Genomic DNA, 21578 nt, shown 5'->3' with positions numbered 1-21578 from the left:
AACGTCTTCATTCCTATGTACACTGTACAAAAAAAACTGTTTTTAAATTGACAAAATTGCCAAAAAAAAATGAAAATGGTAATTTTTTCCTTCTGCTTTGCTTAGATTCATTCAAATACTGTGGGGTCAAAATACGCAGTACAGCCCTAGATGAATTTGTTAAGGGGTCTCGTTTTCAAAATGGGGTCATTTGTGGGGGTTCTCTATTGTTTTGGCCGCTCAATGACTCTACAAGTGGGCAATGGGGCCTGGAATTTATTCCGTTGTACCCTGAAATCCAACGGGTGCTCCTTCCATTATAGGCCTAGCCATGTTTCCTTTAAGTAGATTAGGGCCACAATGGGTATGTTTCTGAACACGGGACAAACGGGGGTATCCCTTTTGGGGTGAACGTCTTCATTCCTATGTACACTGTACAAACAAAACTGTTTTTAAATTGACACAATTGCCAAAAAAATGAAAATCGTAATTTTTTCCTTCTGCTTGGCTTAGATTCATTCAAAAACTGTGAAGTAAAAAAAGTAGTCGTGCCCCTAGATAAATTCGCTAAGGGGTCTACTTTTCAAAATGCGGTCACTTGTGGGGGTTCTCCATCGTTTTGGTCACTCAATGGCTCTACAAGTGGGCAATGGGGCCTAAATCTCCTTCAAGCAAAATTTCTGTTCCGAAAGCCACCGGTTGCTCCTTTCATTTTGGGCCCCATTGTGCATGCAGACGTAATACTAGGGCCACAATGGGCATGTTTCTGAGCACAGGACAAACAGGGGTATCCATTCTGGGGTGCAAATCCTCATTTTCATGTGTACTATAGAAAAAAGTCCTCTCTTTAACCCCTTAACGACCAATGACGTACCTGGTACGTCATGGAGCGTCGGGGTATGTATGAAGAGAGGTTGCGTGGCAACCTCTCTTCATACAGTGCGGGCATCAGCTGTTTATAACAGCTGACACCCGCGGGCAATAGCCGTGCGGCCGATCGCGGCTATTAACCATTTAAACGCCGCTGTCAATTCTGACAGCGGCATTTAAATCCCCCGAACGATGTTCGGGGGTCCCGCGCGGCCCCCCCGCGGTGAGATCGGGGGAGCCATGCACGTATCATGGCAGCCGGGGGCCTAATGAAAGGCCCCAGGGCTGCCTTAGCAGACTGCCTATCAAGCCGTCCCCGTGGGGTGGCTTCATAGGCTGCCTGTCAAAAAGCAGTATGACGTAATGCTATAGCATTACGTCATACTGCAGGAGCGATCAAAGCATCGCATCTTAAAGTCCCACAGGGGGACTTCAAAGTAAAGTAAAAAAAAGAATCAATAAAGTTTTTTTTTAATTGAAAAAAAAAAAAAGTTGTAAAAGTTTAAATCACCCCCCTTTTGCCATATCTATTATTAAAAAATCTAAATAATAAATTAAAAATATGTATTTGATATCGCCGCGTCCGTAAAAGTCCGATCTATCAAACTAGCACATAATTTTTCCCGCACGGTGAACGTCGTCCGAAACAAAAAATGAAGAACGCCAGAAATGCACTTTTTTAGTTACCCTGTCTCCAAGAAAAAACGCAATAAAAAGCGATCAAAAAGTCATATGTATTCCAAAATGGTACTATCAGAAACTACAGGACATCCCGCAAAAAATGAGACCTTGCTCAACTACGTCGACGGAAAAATAAAAAAGTTATCGCGCGCACAAAATGACGACAGAAAATAATTGAAAAAATTTTTATGTCTTTTAAAAAAAAAAAGAGGAGTATAGTAAAAAAAAAACCTAAACGAGTTTGGCATCGTAGTAATCGTACCGACCCATAGAATAAAGTTATCATGTAGTTTTTGTTGCTATTTGTGCGCCGTAGAAGCAAGACGTACTAAAAGATGGCAAAATGTCGTTTTTTTTCCATTTTACTCCACTTAGAATTTTTTAAAAGTTTTTCAGTACATTATATGGTACTTTAAATAGCACCATTGAAAAATACAACTCATCCCGCAAAAAACAAGCCCTCATACAGTGACGTGGATGGATAAATAAAGGAGTTATGATTTTTTTAAAGGGGGGAGGAAAAAACGAAAATGGAAAAAGAAAAATGGCCGCGTCATTAAGGGGTTAAAAATATGAAATTTTAGTTTTTCTCCTCTAAATTGCATTGACTCCTAAAAAAAAAAACTGTGGGGTTAAAATACTCATGACACCCCTCAGTGAATACGTTAAGGGGTGTAGTTTTTAAAATGGGGTCACTTGTGGGAGTATCTATCATTTTGACTCCTATGAGCCTTTCCAATCTTGGCTTGGTGTAGGAAAACAAAGTGTTCCTCAAAATGCTGAAAAGTAATGTTACATTTGTATGTCTCCTAAATGGTTAAAAAAAAACACTAAAGTTTTTACAATGTGCGCCCAAAATAAAGTAAACGGATGGAAATATAAATCTTAGCAAAAATTTCTATAATATGTTTGCACATATTTGAGATATTGCAGTTGGAAATGTGAAAAAAATGACAATTTTTTCAAAATTTTCCTAATTTTGGCACTTTTAATAAATAAACACAAATTCTATCGTCTTTTTCCACCTAAATGAAGTACAATATGTGGCGAAAAAACTATGTCAGAATCGCTTGGATATGCAAAACCTTTCTGGTGTTTTTCCATGTTAAAGTGACACGTCAGATTTGCAAAATTTGGCCTGGTCATTATGGTTCAAAAGTATTTTATTATTATTATTATTATTAGCTGCATCAGGAAGTACGGTACAGGCATAGAAATAAACATTTTGCAGTCATAGTCATCATCTTATCTTTCAGCACATTCTACAGCTGACCGGCCCCGTGCAGGTTTTTAAACAAACAAAACATAACATAGCAAATCGTAAATCATAAATCACCTTCCCCTGAAGCTTGATCATCAAACATCCCGTTGTTTGGGTGATTTATGGATGAACTTGAAAGTATCTGGACTTTTAGAAGGTGAAAGAGTCCAGAAGCGAAGAAGAAGTAGAGGAAAGAAAACAAGAGTGGGTGAAGGGGAAGGGTAAATGGTAAGGTTAGGGAAGTCTGTCCGGTCTGAGCACACCCCGCGGTCCAGTTCCTCCGTTAGGTGGGGCAAGTTGGCCTTATTGGTAGGAGAGTCCACGCCGGCTAAGTAGCGGTAGTGCCGTCACGTAGCCATGCCTCCAAACCGGGTGAGACCCGAAACTGCAACCACACCGCCCAGGTATTATAGAATTTAGAATAACGTAACTCGTCTTTAGCGCACAGTTCCTCCATTTGTTTTAAGTTGTCCATAGCTTCCAACCACATTACTCGTGTTGGAGGCGTTGTGGATTTCCACTTTCTAGGGATGATCTGCCTAACTGCTAATATGAAAAAACGCAATAGGGAGCTTTTTGTGCCGGACAGTGACCCCGGGAACATAGAGAGCAATGCCAGCTCGGGAGTAAACCTGGTCGAGCCTCTACAAGTAGCCAAGTATAAAGCCTCCACCTCGCGCCATAGTGGTTGAATGTGTGTGCAAGACCACCATATGTGGACAAAGGTCCCTGGTTCGCGGAGACACCTCCAGCAAAGATCCGAGTGTTGGGGGTATATTTTGGCCAATCCCGCCGGGGTCCTGTACCATCGGGTCAGGATCTTATAGTTCAGTTCCTGTAGTCTGCTAGAGATATTCGATTTATGGGTCAGGGCGTAGGCCTTCTCCCAGTCTTGCACTGATAAATCTGTCCCCAGTTCTTTTTCCCATGTCATTTCTAGCTTCCTATTCCCACCTGACGTGTCCTTCTCTAGTAGTAGTTTATAAATAGAGGAAATGGTTATTGGGGGGTCTGGATTTGACAGACAGATCTTCTCAAAGGTTGTAATTGTCTTCCCTAGTTGTTGTAAGCTACCCAACGACCTCACATAGTGACATAACTGTAGATATTGGTACCATGCTCCGGCCCGGGCGCCCCCCCTGTCTAGGATCTCCTGGAGGGTCTTTAGTCTCGTGCCTGCCATAATGTCTCGAATTCTGGGGACCGAGTCTGCCGTTCCCACTATCAATGGGGAGCCCCCTGAGAACGTTGGTGCACCTGGGTTACCCACCAGGGGGGTGAGCGGGCCCGGGGAGGTGATCAGTCCTGATTTACCAGCAGGGCCGATCCAGGTGCTAAGCAGGTTTTCTATGAAAGGCGACATACCCAGGTCTCTGTGTCCGCCCTTTCCCGGAATCCAAATGCACCCTTGTACCCCGGTCAGCGTTGCGTCGTGTTCAGCTTCTGCCCATCTTTTGCGCCCTCTGCTATGAAGCAGGTCGAGTACGCATTTGGTTAGGGCTGCTCTATGGTACAGGGAGAAATTAGGAATTCCCATCCCGCCGCTTGTCTTGGGGCTGGAGAGGGCTCTCCAGTTCCTCCTGGGTCTATGGTTACCCCATATAAATCTCATGACTAACCGTCGAATCCGAGTGAGAAATGCTCCTGTTAATTTTATGGGTACTGTTTGAAAGATGTATAGGAACCTGGGGAGGGAATTCATTTTAACTGTATTTATTCTCCCAAACCAGGACAATGGAAGCGACTTCCATTTGTCTAGGTCCTTCTCGAGGGCCGCGATCAGTGGTATGTAGTTTTTTTCAAAAAGCTTGTCGGGGTTCGCCGTGATAACCGTCCCCAGGTACCTAATTCCATCCTCTCTCCATGCAAAGGGAAATGCTAGCCGCAGTGACTCCGTCTCTTTCTCAGCCAGTGTTACATTCAATATCTCTGACTTACTGAGGTTGACTTTAAAGTTAGACAACCTACCAAATAATTCAAATTCCTTCAGTATGCATGGGAGAGCTACTCTAGGGTTGGTAATATACACCAGGAGGTCATCTGCATATAGCGCGACTTTGTGTTCTGTTCTGCCCACCTCAACCCCCTGTATGTCGTGGTTGGCTCTCAGCGCCCCTGCCAATGTCTCCATCACTAATATGTAGAGGAAGGGAGACAGGGGACACCCCTGTCTGGTGCCATTGTTAATCTTGATTGGTTGGGACAGCTGCCCGTTGACCCGTACCCTAGCCACAGGGTCCCTGTATAGTGCCAAAACCCTGTCCAAGAAGCGTGGGCCTATGCCTACCATCCGCAGAGCCGCTTCTAGAAACCTCCAATTCACCCTGTCAAATGCTTTCTCAGCATCTACGGATAGCAGGCACAGTGGGTCCCCAGAGCGGCGTGCCCCGGACACCATTGCCAGAGTTCTGATTGTGTTGTCCCCTGCCTCCCTCCCGGGGACAAATCCCACCTGGTCTCTGTCTATCAGCATGGGGATGAGAGGTCTCAGACGGGCCGCTAACATACTAGAGTAGATCTTGGTATCGATGTTTAGCAATGAAATAGGCCTGTAGCTGCCACAGGCCAGGGGGTCTTTTCCAGGTTTAGGGATGACTGTTATGGTAGCTTGTAGGGCCTGTGGGGGGAATGGGCACTCGCGCGAAACGGTGTTAAAGGCATCTAGCATTATCGGGGCTATTGCTTCTCCACACATTTTAAAGAAGCGCGGCGTAAAGCCGTCAGGCCCGGGGCTCTTGCCTATTTTGAGGGTCTTGACTGTGTCAGTTAATTCCCCTAGGGAGAAGTCTTCTTCTAGTGAATACCGATCCGCCTCAGGGATGCGTTTAGGGCTATGCTGTGTTAAGTAAGTGTCTTGTAATGTTGCTGCCTCGTCAGTTGCTCTCATGTTGTCATTCTGTAGATTATATAGGTTATGGTAGTAGGAGTGGAAGCTGTCTAAGATTTCTGTGTTGGTGTGTACTTGTACCCCATTACGTGATTGGATGGAAAAGATGTATGTCTGTGGGGATTTTGGGTTGAGGGCCCTGGCTAGTCCCCTGCTGCATTTATTTCCGTACTCATAGAAACTCCCCTTTGCTCTGTCTCTTTGACAGAGCGAGGCTTGGTCCAGTATTTGTAGAATCTGGCCGCGGACATCAGAGATCTCCGCTGTTCTCACGTCCGATGGGGCTGTTTTGTTGGTTGACTCCAAGAGACCCAATTCAGCAACTAGTTTCTCCAGTGTTCTGCTTCTGTTTTTTTTTAGGCGTGCCCCATGGGAAATAAAAATACCCCGTAACACGCACTTGAGTGCTTCCCATTTGATTGGGGCTGATGTGTCGTCTGCTGCGTGATCTATTTTAAATTGTTCTATTGCCTGTTGGATCTCTTGTAGGCAAGCTCCGTCGTTTAGGAGGTTGTCGTTTAGCCTCCAACTATTGTTTGTTCTATCTCTGTGACCCCAGTCTAAGGATCCCCAGACCGGAGCATGGTCCGACCACAAGAATGCCCCTATGGAGCACTTAGGATTCCTATCTAAAAGTTTGTGTGAAATGAACAAGTAGTCCAGGCGGTGGTAACTGTTATGTACTGGTGAGTGATAACTGTAGTCCCTAACTTTTGGGTGTAGTAAGCGCCACATGTCTACTAACCGTAGGTTCGTCAGTTCTCTCACTAGTCTACGTGTCGCTGTGGGTGAAATACTGGACTTACCCCCTGTCGAGTCGAGGCTGGGGTTCATGGCCACATTGAAGTCGCCTCCTAGAATTATAGCAGAGCCATCCGCGAAGGACGCCAAGGCCCCCAACACTCGGATCCCGAAGCGGACCTGTGACTGGTTGGGAAAATAAACGTTAGCGATGGTAAAGGTCTCCTCGCCCAGCTGAATTTTTACAAATAGATAGCGCCCCTCAGGGTCGGCCTCCAATGACAGAAGCCTGTGTGGCAGCTGTTTGTGGAAGGCTATAGAAGTGCCTCCCGCTTTTTTCTGTGGGTGAGGGCAATAATACCACGCCGTATAGTGGCGATGTCTGCAGCTGGGTATGCGTCCTTCTTCGAAATGGGTCTCTTGGATTAGTGCAATCATTATGCCTTCTTTGTGTAGGTGATCTAAAATCTGCCCCCTTTTGGCTGGCTTGTTTAGGCCCCTCACGTTGAAGGAGCCAACCGTGAGGTTAGCCATCAGGTGGTTTCCATGGGGCGTACTTCAGTGGTTGGACAGACTTAGGGTAGGGAGAGGGGAGAACTAGGGGGGTGGAAGAAGAGAACAAAGAAGAGAAAGATAGAATTAGAAGTGGACTGCCTATAGCAGCCATAACGTGGTGAAACCTAGACTCCAGCGAATCGCCAGATGTCGCACTCCTTTGAGCGACTTGTCACCCGGTAGAGAGAGTGGAAGCGCAACAAGGGAGTGGAGGCCCCCTTCGGGCCGCACCCACCCAACAAATATATAACGATGTGACCTCAATGAGGTCTCTGATAATTAAAACATTGAACCCCAAACACCGACACCCCACAAACTTTGAACTTCTTGCCCTCTAAGGGCCAAACCCTCCAAGTCTGGCAGAGAATTACGCCTCCGGACGGATTGGCCTGAGACCAAGCCCGTCCGGTCGTGCACGTGGACGTCCTACAAGTGTTCCGTATCGCGGAACCCTTTTAAAATCTTTTTTCAAGTCGTGCGGTCTCCTCCTTTGCGACTCTCTCTCCGCCTCTGAGATTGTGTTGTCTGCCACTGCTCCTGTGTGGTTTGTGTGAGCAAGTTGGGAGCCGTAGGCCAATCAGGCAGAGCAATTAATGGTAACTCAAATGTTCCTAGAAATTTGGGCAGGTCGCCTAGTGAACGGAACACTGCTGATCTACCATCTTTTTTGGCCGATAAAGAAAACGGGAATCCCCAGCGATATTGTATCCCCTTTTCTTTGAGTGCCGCCAGGAGGGGGCCCAGAGCTTTTCTTAGCTGTAAGGTGTGGCGAGCAAGATCCTGTAAAATGATGATAGTTTTGCCTTTGTATGATAAGAGTTCTGTTTGTTCCCTCGCTTTGCGGATTATTATATCTTTATCGCGGAAAAAGTGTATCCTGCATATAATGTCCCGTGGGCGGTTGGGGTCGGTCGATCTAGGGCCCAGTGCTCTATGGATCCTGTCTATCTCGACAGGGCGTTCAGGTGATCTGTCTAGCAAACGCATAAAAAGGTTTTGCGCCCACGGTTCTAGTTGGTTCCCTTCCACTTCCTCCGGGAGGCCTCTAATGCGTATGTTATTCCTCCGATTTCTATTCTCTAAGTCGTCTAAGTGCATGGTGAGAGTGGCGATCTGGTCTGCCTGGGTTTGTATTGCTCGTCTGTGAGACTCCAAGATGGCTGCCGTCTCTTCCTGCACCCCCTCCACTTGATGCAGCCTGTGACCTATTTGGTGTACTTCTGTGTGGATGGCCTCTAAGGTTTGCTTGTTAGAGGCTTCAAATCTAGAGAATAGGGCACTCAGTTCGTCTCTAGTAGGGATTTCCATAATGTGAGTTTTCCATGCATCTTCCCCTGTGTCGCAGGGGGACATGGCTGGCAGTACCCTTCTGCCTTTTTTTTAAAGTCATTTTTGGATGGTCTGGGGGAGATTGATGCATGTCACAGGGAGGACTACAACTCCCATCTGATGCAAGTCCCTGCTGGTCGTGTGGAGGGGGGGGGTGAGGCTGTGGTGTAGCAGAGCTGCTGCTGTTACTCACATGAGCCCTTCCCTGGGCGCTGGCAGAAGTCTTGGGGCTGCTGCTGGCGCCGTTTCTGGAGGTTTGGAGACTCTGTGAGGGGGGTCCCTCTGCCTCCGCTGAGCTGCTGGCTGCCGCTGGGGTGATCGCCGCTCCTGTCTGAGCCGCCGGCGTCTCCTGCACGTGGCGCTCCGGCGCCGTCTTGGATCTGGCTGGGACCGGGCGCGGGGTGCTTAGGAAGCGCTCCAGCGTTCCACCGCTGTTGTCCTCTGCCGCTGCCTCTGTCCTGCGTCTGCCCATCGCTTTTTCTGCGGGTTTCTGGCGGTTTTGCCGGTGTCTGGGGTCTGGATTCAGGTGGGTGCCGCGGGAGCCCTCAGGAAAGCGTCCTCACTCCGCCATGCGCTGGCCACGCCCCTGGCCTGGTCATTAAGGCGCAAACAGGCTTGGTCACTAAGGGGTTAAGGCCCCCTGTCCACGGCTGTGACAGAATATCACTAGTGATATTTTGCCACGGGGGAGGAGCACTGACAGGTCTCTGCGATCTAATAGGCTCATCGTGGAGAATCATAGCAAATCGCTGCATGCCACAATTTAAATCCCGCGAGCAGAGAAGCGCTATGATTCTCCACTTGTGGATGTCGGGCTGCGCTTTTTATAGTTTGCCTATGGAAAGTGTTGACTACATTACCTGCGGCCGGATTGTCACCACGGATAACGCAGTGACATATCGCCCGTGGACAGGCAGCCTAAAAGGTAATCTGTCACCACCTTAAGGGCATGTTCACACAGGCCAGATTTGCTGTGGGATGGCAGCAGTGGACGAGGAAGGGAGGTGGTAACAAAACAAAAAAAAAAAATTTACCTGAAAGCGCTGCAGAAGAGGTTGGCGTTATACAAATAAGATTTATTTATTTTTCTATTATCTGAATATTGCGTGCGGAAATACACCCGTGTGAAGGAGCCCTGTGGCTGTATTTACATGGGCGAGTGCGACGTAGGCCAATGAAAATCTAACCTACATCGCATTTGTTTTCCAGTGATTTTTTTTGTAATTTTCATTTGTGCACGATGCGTTTTGGCATTAAAAGCATGCGATTCACACTGATGTGCATGTGTTTTTCACGCTTCTGAAAAGAAATTGCATGTGGTTTCTATAGTTAAAATGGTTAAAAACCAAAGTAGTAGAGCTTCTTACACAACCGTATTTGTGTGCGCAAAAGCCATTGATTTCAATGGGTTCGTTCTCATGAGATTAGGCATCACGCATGCAAAACACTGCTACTGATATCCTATACTGAGAGGAGGCTAGCAATAGCTCAAGACTGAACAACCCCCATAATAAAAAGTCAACCATAAGCAGGGTGAGTTGTTTTGGGGTTTTTTTCCCCAAGGAGGGGAGGGTTGCTACTGTTGAGCCCTTCCAGAAATTCTCCCCAGTGTTCCTAAATGTATCTTATCTTGTTTAAAAAGTACACCTGCACAACATGAAGCCCCAAAGGATTCCTTTTGTGGCCCACGAACTGTGCCATGACTATTAGTGATGTCATGCTAGCGGCACCGCTGCAGTAAAGTTAAGGGCAGCAGTAGTAGTGCCGCAAGCATGACATGACTGACTGCAGGCAGTCCTTTACTAAAAGGACCTTCAGTAAATGAGTCATGTGACTCATGTTCAGGGAAGCCCCCAGGAGCAGCAGCGCAGAGAACCTTATAGTAAGGCTATCTTTATACTATTAGGCTACTATTTACTATATAGAAACAATAAACTTTCTAGCAAGCAGCTTCCTACACTACAGCATTCAGAAGAGGCTGTGAGGGCTGCTGCACAGATTCGTTACATACAAGGATAATGATTCTGCACACCACTGCACCCAGGCCCTTCTCTGAATTGAATGCTCCCAATAAAAGTTGCTCTGAAGGCCTAACCTAAGGACTCTTTCATATGAATGTATATCAGCTGCTGTTTTCACAGCCGAGGCCGAGCCCACCAGGCCATTGCCCCTTCCCGACTCACCTCAGCCAAGCTCCACCGTCTCCCATTGCAATCAGCTGGAGGAGAGAAGGGAGAGGGAGTTTAGCAGTCACACTGCTAAACTCCCTCCTCCAGCTGCTGTCATTGACTCCCATAGGAGCTCATGCAGCGGCCGACGTATTCCAGCCCGAAAGATGGTTCCAGGACTATCTTTTGGGCCTGATGTAAAAGAACCCAGCGCTATACTGGCTGGCCGGGCACTTTTACGCCGGGGAAATACGGCCATGCGATCTAATGCATTGGAATCCAATGCATCAGAACATAGCGTATATCGGGCGGCCGTGAAAATGGAGGGCCAATATACGCTCGTGTGAAAGCCCTTACTGCTGTAGTAAACTTAAGTTTTAGCACCTAACTTATAAAGTAAGCTGCTAAAAACATCTATCTACGGCCCCCAAAGTTGACAATTTTTAATTTTGGCCCCTACCTACTGCCAAGTTGTGAAGGTTTGTTTAAAAGTTAACTATAGGTGTAGGTCTTGTGCTCCGTTTTAGCCACTTTAGGTTGTCTTCTCTCCACAGTACAGGAACTCCTCTCAGTTTCAAATCAAACCAATGGCCCAAATTTTTCAGTAGTTACAGAACAAATTAAAGTCATCCAACAAGAATAAGCTATTCTGTTGATAGGTGATCAGTGTGTTTAGTAAGGGTTCAACACCTAAATGCAAGGGTCAAGCTGCAACACACATATTTGGAAGTAAGCAGCCATGTTTTTCTAACCCAGTACAATCCCCTTCACACGATGCGTTATTTTTACATGCGAGTTCCATCCATATCACTATTGGATGGAACTCATGCATGAAAATCACCAGTGTGAAAGAATTGTTGCATTTAGTATCCATATAGAACAAATGCAGCCCATGGTGAAAACTGGACCATCATAAGCTGCGATGTCTGAGCAGAGCTAGAACTCCTATTCTCTGTATTATTGTATCTGGAGACTGATACTACTGCATGTGAATGTAACCTAAAGAACAACTATAATGTAAATGTTGCGGGGTCCATCATGCTCAGAAATGCATACGATGCCTGATAAGTCGTCCCAATGACTCATGGCTTCTGTGCTTTCACAGAGGGGCGACACTGGTTGAGTGAATGCAGAGATCTTACAGCTGCCTGCCTCCATTCACTGAGCAAGATCCCGCTCACTAGACACTTTGTTTCAAGTGTTTTCTTCAATACTAGTCCTATGTATTTACATACAAGTATTGGCTGAAAATTCACTCAAAAAGGAGCATTTTCCCCCAAAATTTGTCCCTCTAAAGCCACTGTTAGCACTAGTCTTCATACATCTTCCCCCTGGTTTCACTAGCCATTCAAGGCTGTGCTGGCCATAATCTACCAACTGTACCCATGCAAGAAGAGACAAATGCCATTATACCCTCATTTATGTGAGGCATGTACACCCATCACTACATGACCATACAGGTAGTACATTGCACCTACGTAATTGCAGACGGTCCTAGTTTGCTGTAGGTGCACCGCAGCGTCACCATGGGCCAACATCCATATCTGCACTTCAGTATGCAGACACTCGGGACGTAGTGAATGTTTTACATGTACATGATAGACGTTTCCCCCCTTTGTGCCTTTTACACTACATACTACCATTCATAAAACAAAAGCAAAAAAGAGGTTTTGTTTATTGGATTTATTTCTGTACAGAACATGTGGTCTTGCGTTTAGATGATGCCAATCTGTAGGGGAGAAGAAAAAAAAGTTTTAGTAAGGAGTTTCCAATAACCTTGATCATGCTCATGAGTAGTTAATGAAGGCGCCTCAGCAAACCTGATGCTATATAAGTTTTCTGCACATAGCATTTCCCCCCTCCTCACCAGGACTACGGTGCATCAGTGGTTCCTTTGAACACATCAATGTATTCAGACAAGGTAAGTTTCCATCATATGCACATAGTAGTTGGCACTAGTACAATCTTATCAGGCTTAGTCAAAGGTTTCAAAATGTCTGATCAGTTATTGATGGAAAACCAAAATATCACATTACACAATATCAAATGGAGTTTATGTAATATATGGACCCAATGGGTTCTTAACCCCTTAGTGACCAAGCCTGTTTGCGCCTTAATGACCAGGCCAAATTTTGCAAATCTGACATGTGTCACTTTAACATGGAAAAACACCAGAAAGGTTTTGCATATCCAAACGATTCTGACATTGTTTTTTCGCCACATGTTGTGCTTCATTTAGGCGGAAAAAATAGACCGATAGAAATTGTGTTTATTTATTAAAAGCGCCAAAATTGGGAAAATTTTGAAAAAAATCGTCATTTTTTCACATTTCCAACTGCAATATCTTAAATATGTGCAAACATAATATAGAAATTTTTGCTAAGATTTATATTTCCACCCGTTTACTTTATTTTGGGCGCACATTGGAAAAACTTTCGTTTTTTTTTAACTATTTAGGAGACGTACAAATTTAACATTACTTTTTAGCATTTTGAGGAACACTTTGTTTTCCTATACCAAGCCGAGATTGGAAAGGCTCATGAGTGTCAGAATAATAGATACCCCCCCAAATGACCTCATTTTAAAAACTACACCCCTTAATGTATTCACTGAGGGGTCTCCTGAGTATTTTGACCCCACAGTTTTTTTTCAGGAATTAATTCAATTTAGAGGAGAAAAAGTAAAATTTCATATTTTTGCAAATCTGTCATTTTAAAGACATATTTTTTTCCTATAGTTTACATGAAAATCAGGATTTACACCCCAAAATGGATACCCCTATTTCTCCCGTGTTCAGAAATATACCCATTGTGGCCCTATTGTTATATCTGAGTCCACAACGGGGCCCAAAATGAAAGGAGTAGTCAGTGTCTTTCAAAACAGAAATTTTGCTTGAAGTCCTTTTAGGCCCCATAGCACACATGTAGAGTTCTTGAGCGCCCAAAACCATAGAAAACCCCCACAAATGACCCCATTTTGAAAACTAGACCCCTTAAGGAATTTATCTAGGGGTGTACTGCATATTTTGACCCCACAGTTTTTGAATGAATTCAAACCAAGCAAAAGGAAAAAATTGTGATTTTCGTTTTTTCGGCAATTCTGTCATTTTAAAAACAGCTTTTTTTGTACAGCACACATATGAAGGAAGACTTGCACCCAAAAATGGATACCCCTGTTTGTCCCGTGTTCAGAGACATACCCATTGTGGCCCTAATCTTATGTCTGGATACACAACGGAGCCCAAAATGAAAGGAGCGACCGGTGGCTTTCGGAACACAAATTTTGCTTGAAGTCCTTTTAGGCCCCATTGCCCACTTGTAGAGTTCTTGAGCGGCCAAAACCATAGAGAACCCCCACAAATGACCCCATTTTGAAAACTAGACTCCTTAACGAATTTATCTAGGGGTGTACTGCGCATTTTGACCCCACAGTTTTTGAATAAATTCAAGCAAAGCAAAAGGAAAAAAATTTGGATTTTTGTTTTTTTGGCAATTCTGTCATTTTAAAAACAGCTTTTTTTGTACAGCACACATATGAAGGAAGACTTACACCCCAAAATGGATACCCCTGTTTGTGCTGTTTTCAGAAATATACCCATTGTGGCCCTAATCTTATGTCCGCATGCACAACGGGGCCCAAAATAAAAGGAGTAATCGGTGGCTTTCAGAACATAGATTTTGCTTGAAGTCCTTTTAGGCCCCATTGCCCACTTGTAGAGTTCTTGAGCGCCCAAAACCATATAGAACCCCCACAAATGACCCCATTTTGAAAACTAGACCCCTTAACGAATTCATCTAGGAGTGTACTGCGTATTTTGACCCCACAGTATTTGAATGAATCTAAGCAAAGCAGAAGGAAAAAGTTACGATTTTCAATTTTTTTGGCAATTTTTTCAATTTAAAAACAGTTTTTTTGTACAGTGCACATAGGAATGAAGACGTTCACCCCAAAATGGATACCCCCGTTTGTCCCGAGTTCAGAAACATACCCATTGTGGCCCTAATCTACTTACAGGACGCATGGCAAGGCCTATAAAGGACGGAACACCTGTTGGATTTTAGGGCACAACTGAATAAATTCCAGGCCCCATTGCTTATTTGTACAGAATAAAGATTGACTCCCTAAAAATTCCCCCCCTCCACGCCCTTTTTGGCGTTCGCAAATCTTAGATAAAAGTAAAAATGTGAACTGTGTAGTATTTCCGAAGACAGGGGTAATTACGGAGGCTGGTTGGAATGGGCCCATGGGGCAATAAAACCGGGTATCCCCCACCCCTCTCATGCTTTTTGGGGGTATTTCATGACCTCAGTGGCGGGTATGGGGTGTAAAAAGTGGCGTTCCGTGAGTCTCCGTAAGCTTGATGAGGTGCGGCGGTCTCACACAGAAGGCGCTCAACAAGGTGCTCCTGGAACTGCAGGAAAGCGAGCGTTCCCGGGGCTTCTTGTAAAATACGTATCACAGGTAGCGGTCTGAATAACGCCGGGCTCACGCGGGTGCAGGCGGAATCCGCTTGCGGAGGCCCACAGCGGATCCCATCTGTGAGCCCGGCTGTGACCCTGCGTACGGCTGCGTAATGTACTGCGCATAACTGCCTACTCACACAGGCGGTCATGCACAGTACACCTTTGTTTGTATTTCCCGCACCATCGCTTAGCGATGACGGGGGTACCCGCAGCCCGTATACAACGTAGTTGCGTATGGACTGCGGGTATATCCGCGACCATGGAGCACAATGGGCCCTATGTTGCCGATTCCGCAGTAAAATAGAACCTGCTGCGTTCTCTTTTCTGCGAGTGGATTACGCAATTCTGACCCGCTAATGTGAGCGGAATTGTGTAATCCAATGCGATTGATCTGCGTAATACCGCGGATCAGACGCATGCGGAATCCGTCATTCCTATCCGGTCATGTGAGACCGGCCTATGGTAGATCGCTACCTTTTTATCACGTGACCGGGGACCGCTCAACGAGGCCACCCGTCACTGCTCCAGGCTCTCTGTGACCGTTGGTCGCTGGGAGCAAGGAGATTTTAAGTTTCCTGGGCTCCCCGACTCCTGCGCATGTGTCCGGCTTTTTGCCGGCAATCGCATGTGCAGAATCCTGGAAGGTCCACGGAGGAAGATCGCGTCGGGATTCAAATACGCAGGCCTCCGGTAAAAAGTTTCATCTTCTCTCACCGATCGCATCAGTGAGGGGAGATGAAACTTCAAATTATTTTTTTTACTTTTACGTGATCGCCATTATTGGATAATAGCGAACACGTGACCAGGAACCGCTCACCGCGGACCCCCATTAAATCTCCATGCTCTTGGCTACGTTTTGTAGCCAGGAGCAGGGAGAATTTAAATTATCCTGGCAATCCACAGCTTTTGCGCATGCGCCCGCCATTTTGGCGACGGGCGCGTGTGCAGAAGCTGTGGTAAGGTCCGCGGATAAATCTGGGGGCCTTAGGTACGTACTTTCATCCTCCCTCACGGATATGATCCATGAGGGGAGATGAAACATACGCTTTTTAAACTTTTAAAAACTTTTTTTTACTTTTTTTTTTTACTTTTTTACACTTTTTTATCACTTTACATGATCACTGTCATCCATTGGATGACAGTGATCATGTCCCCGGTATAATCTCTCTGCTCCTAGCTACACATGGCAGCCAGAAGCAGAGGGATTTTAAATTCCCCGGGGCTCGAGCCCGTCTGTGCACGCGCCCGATGTCAATCATCGGGCGTGCATGCGCAGACGGGGATTCGGGTCCCGGGACATCGCTGAGGACTGGGGGTGAGTATTTTCACCTCCCCTCATGGATCCGATCCATGAGGGGAGGTGAAACTGACTTTTTTAAAACTTTTTTTTAACTTTTTCGCGATCGCCGCTAACCATTGGATAACGGCGATCGCGGTACCGGGGACCGCTCACCGCAGTCCCCGCTGACATCTCCTGCCTCCCGGCTACCTACAGGAGCCGGGAGCCAGGAGATTTTAAATCTCCCGCGCCGCCGGGCCTTCTGCGCATGCGGCTGACGTAATGCCGCCTGGCGCGCATGCGCAGAAGACCGGCTTCGGGCCCCGGAGCGGCAGGAGAGCGGGGAGCAGCGTGCCAGACCTCGGTGAGTAATTTCAGCTGCTCCGATCCATCAGAGCAGCTGAATCTTTAACTTTTATGTACTTTTATTTACTTTTTTTGCGATCGGCGCTATCCATTGCATAGCGCCGATCGCAATGCCGGGGGGGCTCCGAACAGCCCGGGATGACAGCTCCATGCTGTCAGCTACCTGCGGACACCGACAGCATGGAGCTGTCACGTCCACAGCCCGAGGGGCACTATTCTCTGCAGGAAGCATGTTTTTACGTCCTCAGAGAATAGAGCCCACTTCGGGAGGACGTAAAAACACTATGGGCTGGTCGTTAAGGGGTTAAGAATAGCTCTGGATGGCGAGCCTGTGGGGCCGCAGGGACTGTCTAAACCAAGTGAGGTCAACAGTCATGAATATAACAGGCAATTGAAGGGACAGGACCATTGGGTGGATATCAGACTTTAGCCGAGGACCACACATCTGCAAAGAGAACTGCAGACCTTCAATAGCAGTCAAGAGGTGTTGTACCAGAATATACTGAAAAGCAACCTCATCTCTGGGGGTCTCACTGCTGAAACCCCCTCCTCACTGCACCCTCTACAGTAAGACTTAATGGAGCAGCAGTCAGGCATTTGCCACTCCATCTACTTCAATAGGAATACCAGAGATACCGAGAGCTTGTACACTGCTATTTCCATCAGCCCCATCGAAATCAGTAGAGTGGCAGACACCCATGGCGGGTGAGTGCAGCAAGTCCACCGTGAGGAGGAGAGGGGAACACAGGACCCCCAGTCTTGGATTGGTGGGGGCCTGAGCAGCAAGACCACCAGAGATCAGAATCATCACCCATCCTCTGATTGGTGACAAGTGTATTCTGGTATAACCCCTTTAAAGGAATTCTGTCATCAGGTTCATATGTTGCCTGAACCAGGGACAGAGATGTCTGTTGGCCCCATAAAAGTTTTAGCCTGAAACATTCAGAATGCACTTTGAAGTTTGACTAAGAGTTGAGCTCTGAGCTACACGGATGGGCCATGCCAGCCTCTACCTGCCCGCTGCATGCCATTTGTCCCCCCACCAGGTACCATTAACCAGGAGCAAGTCAGGATTTTTCTCAGTGAGTACAATCAAGGTAAAGTTGGAGATATATGGAGGTACAGCCTGAGCCCACAGAATGCTAGATGCACCATATTTTGTGCAACACCCATCTTATATAAGGCTGTGTGTAGGGGGCCTAAAGCACAGCATATGAGCAAAGGGGGAATTTACCTTGTTGGCAACATCAAGGGCATCATAGTCTGGAGCAAGGCGGACGTATGCCTTCTTCTCACCGTCAGGCCTGAAAGCAGCAATAATCCGCTATTAGATGGGTTATACATATATACATGCCTTTACACCTCTTTATGCATCAGTGGTTCCTTTGGAAACATCAAAGTGATCAGCCAGAATAAAATTTTCCATCATGTGCATACGTATCAGACTGTGCAAGTTCACAGCGCCGACTGCTTACCTGATGAGGGTGTTCACTTTGGACACATCAATGTCATACAGTTTCTTCACCGCCTGCTTGATCTGGTGTTTGTTGGCTTTGACGTCAACGATAAAAACCAGAGTGTTATTGTCTTCAATCTTCTTCATGGCTGACTCAGTGGTCAGTGGGAACTTGATGATGGCATAATGGTCAAGCCTGAGAAGAACAGAACATTAAGAACGAGGCATTGAAACGCTTCCGTTCGCATTGTTGCATTGATTATACATTGATTATACAGGGTAGGAGATATCTTGCTGACTGTCAGGGGTGACTGGAACCCCACTGAACCGGAGATTTAACCCTCAACCCACCTTGAAGTTTTCACAGCAATGACTGTGCACATGCAACACAGCTCTAATCACTTCAATGGGACCGCCGGAGATTTCCAAAGGGACGCACTATGCCATCTCTGGCGGTCCCATTGAAGTGAATGGAGCACATGCGTGACCACCACTGCCGTAGCCTTGGAATGATGCTGAGGATGAAACCCCCAAATGGGACAAACCCCATAAGGCATCCCCCCCCCCCCCCCCCCGTCTCCGGCCAAGGCGGAATATCGCTAGCGCCGACAGGTCTCCGAGGTGAGCCCATCTGGTAGATAGGCTCACTATGGCAATTGCAGCATGTCGCGGTTTCAATCCCGTGAGTGGAGAATTGCTATGATTCTCCACTCGTGGATGCTGGCGCTGCGCTTTCCATAGAAACCCAATGGAAAGCTTCACAGAGCGTGATCCGCGAGCGATTTATCACCCGTGGACAGGCAGCCTAAACAATATACAGAAGAGTCACCTCAAGTATGAAGGTGTAGTATATCAACAATAGTCATATTACTGAGATTTGCTGCCATTTTGCCCAAAATGTAACAATATCTCAATGTACGAATACATCCCTAAGGCCGCTATACACATTAGATATCAGTCGCTGAGCATGTATTCCCAATGATGGGAGCTGCTGTCAGACATCAGGCAGCAACTTACCTCCCTTGGGAGCAAAAGATCTTTGAAATCTAGCATGGCTTATCCTCCTCACCCCCAACATCTGCTATTGGGGAAGACTTGGAAGATGCACACACACAGTTGGTCTTGTTAAAATAGACCTGCTCATTCAACAGTCATATAACATGTATGTCAGCTTCAGGCATGTGTGAGACATTAGCGGCACATCAGTAGATTTAAGTGCAATCACAGGTATTCAGGCTTTGATCGCTATAGATCATCATTTGTGCATCCAACGTCTCAGCGGCTACACTATGTGTTACTACAAGTCATTAATCCAAGTAGGCTGTGTGTAAGGACTGCAGCAAACAGGTGGAGCAAGTGAGCAAAGCATTGGTCAGCACACTGATGCATCTTATGAGATGTGGGACAGTAATCCGGGACGGTGCTCTACTCCTTTGCACCAGCGTTTGCTTGCATCCCCGTTACCATGTAAGGTGTGGCACCAGGGACCGGACACCCCAGTTGTAGGCAGCTTATAAGACGACATACTTGTTCCTCGTAGGAGCACTTTTCCTGGGGTACTTGGGTTGCCTCCTAAGCCTCAGGGTCTTGGGCCTCCTGAATGTAGGGGAGGTCCTGATTTTCTTCTTCTTGTGACTGTGCACACCCTTCAATACAGCCTTCTTGGCCTTAAGAGCCTTAGACTTTGCTTCGGTCTTGGCAGGGACAGCTGATGAATTAAAAACAGACAACAATGTGTTAATTAAGCCAATACAAGTCTGCCTAGTCATGAGCCATCATCACGCCGCATGGATATGTTCACACCGTGGATATCCGCACAGTAAGATCTGAGACCAATGTCAATGGAAAACCGCAGTAGAAATCCAAGATGATTGCGGCTCTGCATCGTACTACGGGGCTGAGCCAGCTTCACATCAACAAGCCACGGCTCACGGTTCTTCATAGTGGATTTAAAGGGCGCCTGGCACATGCTGCACAGACTACAGGTAGCACGAACCCGGGACAGATCTCCCAGGTATGTTTTAGGCCGATTGCACACAGGCGGATTTGAATAGCAGAAGTCACGACTGTTACCTACACGGACGATCTGCGGTATTCTGCGCCAACTGAAAGAATAAAACACTCACATGTCCGCTCACATGAATGGACAGCAATTGCAACTTCTGCAAGCGGATTTAAAAATCGCAGCACGCTTTATTTTTCAGCAGGATCCACACAGATGGCATCCATAAAGTCAATGGAAGCAGTGTGACCAGCGGCCTGGCCGCGATTGGCCAGGGGTGATGTTAGCGGTATACAGGCAAATATATCGATATCCATCCGGGCTCTTCCACACCAGCGTACGCTACTACATATCACACGCTACTACATATCACACACGCAGCACAGATCTCACAGAGGTGGCACACACGGCGGGCACCATCATGGCATGTACCACACACAGACTTCACTAGTGAGGTGGCAGTATACAACAGGTGTATATACACATAGTATACCAGAGGACTATATACAGTAGTTATATAGCTGTATGAAGGAAGTGTATACATGTGGTAGTAAGGCAATACACAGCAGGTAGTAGAGCAGACTACACCGGCCGTCCCCCCCCTCCCGCAGGCCGCATGTGGTACAGGCCGGTACATCAGTACATAGAGCTGGAATCACGTGTCTCATACTTTGATCGCTTAGAACATCACGTGTACCGGCAGCCTGTAGTACCGGGGCCGGCGCGGAGCATCACGGGATGTGTCGTGCGCTCGGCCCCTGCTCCACGGGACATGCGGCGGCCAGGCCGTAGCTACAGGGAGCCGCATGTAGGCCGGTGACGGCCACCATCCCCCTCCGCCACCCCACCCCGGTGCCTGCTGCACATGGGGAGGCTCAGAGAGCCGCTCTCAGCACAACCTGCCCGTATAACCCGCCGACAAGCCCCGCAGCTCTCACCTTCCTTCTTCGCTTTCGGTGCCATCTTGGGGAAAAGGAAATACAGGGGGTTTCTCAGGCAATATTAGCACGGGCAGCAACAGGAAATCTCGCGAGAGAACGTCACGTCGCGGCGGTGCATCATGGGAGTTGTAGTTTTTTTTTTTCATGGCTGGAGGAAGTCGGCAAATATGTTAGTAAAAACCTAAAATAATTTTCTGGCAGCTATAACTTTTTTATCTTTCGGTCCACATAGCCGTGTGAGGGCTCGTTGTTTGTGGCGCGGCCTGTAGTTTCTGGTGGCACCATTTTGGAATACATATGACTTTAGGATCGCTTTTTATTAATTTTGTTTCCCCTATAAATGGGTTGACCAAAAAAAGCACAATTATGGCATTGTTTGTTTTTTTCTTCTGGACCAACTTCCCCATGTGGGCTAAATAATGCATTACTGTGATAGATCGGACTTTTACAGACGCAGTGATACCACATTTTTATATTAGGGGGGGGAGGGGGTTGTAAACGTTTAATAACCTTTATTCTTTCTAAGGGCGCCCACCCACTGGCGATTTTTTTCCCTGCGAAATTCGCAGCATTTTTTTCTCTGCAGGGGTCTATGGGACT

At 46.8% G+C, this 21578-nt stretch overlaps 1 protein-coding gene and 4 non-coding genes across 5 annotated transcripts; all 5 read right to left on the bottom strand.

Annotated features, from left to right (window-relative positions):
• Positions 1-12139: 12139 nt before the first annotated feature.
• On the bottom strand, positions 12140-21084 carry RPL23A (ribosomal protein L23a). Its single transcript, XM_066599556.1, has 5 exons — positions 20976-21084; positions 19563-19743; positions 18055-18231; positions 17814-17883; positions 12140-12200 (listed from the first exon to the last, which is right to left on the bottom strand). Exons 1-5 carry the CDS (start codon positions 20998-21000, stop codon positions 12186-12188), a joined length of 468 nt encoding a protein of 155 aa, XP_066455653.1. The 5' UTR covers positions 21001-21084; the 3' UTR covers positions 12140-12185.
• Positions 12349-12413, bottom strand: LOC136626827 (small nucleolar RNA SNORD42). Its single transcript, XR_010792678.1, has one exon. It is a non-coding gene; the product is annotated as a small nucleolar RNA SNORD42 (small nucleolar RNA).
• On the bottom strand, positions 17948-18014 carry LOC136626828 (small nucleolar RNA SNORD42). Its single transcript, XR_010792679.1, has one exon. It is a non-coding gene; the product is annotated as a small nucleolar RNA SNORD42 (small nucleolar RNA).
• On the bottom strand, positions 19232-19301 carry LOC136626830 (small nucleolar RNA Z17). Its single transcript, XR_010792681.1, has one exon. It is a non-coding gene; the product is annotated as a small nucleolar RNA Z17 (small nucleolar RNA).
• On the bottom strand, positions 20668-20735 carry LOC136626829 (small nucleolar RNA Z17). Its single transcript, XR_010792680.1, has one exon. It is a non-coding gene; the product is annotated as a small nucleolar RNA Z17 (small nucleolar RNA).
• Positions 21085-21578: the final 494 nt, after the last annotated feature.

Source organism: Eleutherodactylus coqui, chromosome 4, assembly GCF_035609145.1.
Source record: "Eleutherodactylus coqui strain aEleCoq1 chromosome 4, aEleCoq1.hap1, whole genome shotgun sequence".
Classification (NCBI taxonomy): Eukaryota; Metazoa; Chordata; class Amphibia; order Anura; family Eleutherodactylidae; genus Eleutherodactylus; species Eleutherodactylus coqui.
Note: the sequence above shows the minus strand (reverse complement) of the source record. Positions and strands in the feature narration are given on the sequence as shown.

What these genes read in the sequence shown, in the direction of transcription:
- RPL23A (XM_066599556.1), bottom strand. Translation starts at nt 21,000, where the DNA reads ATGGCACCGAAAGCGAAGAAGGAAG. An exon ending in ACCGAAAGCGAAGAAGGAAG is followed by an intron (nt 19,744 to 20,975) that starts GTGAGAGCTGCG and finishes TTAATTCATCAG; the next exon opens with CTGTCCCTGCCAAGACCGAA. An exon ending in AGTGCTCCTACGAGGAACAA is followed by an intron (nt 18,232 to 19,562) that starts GTATGTCGTCTT and finishes TGTTCTTCTCAG; the next exon opens with GCTTGACCATTATGCCATCA.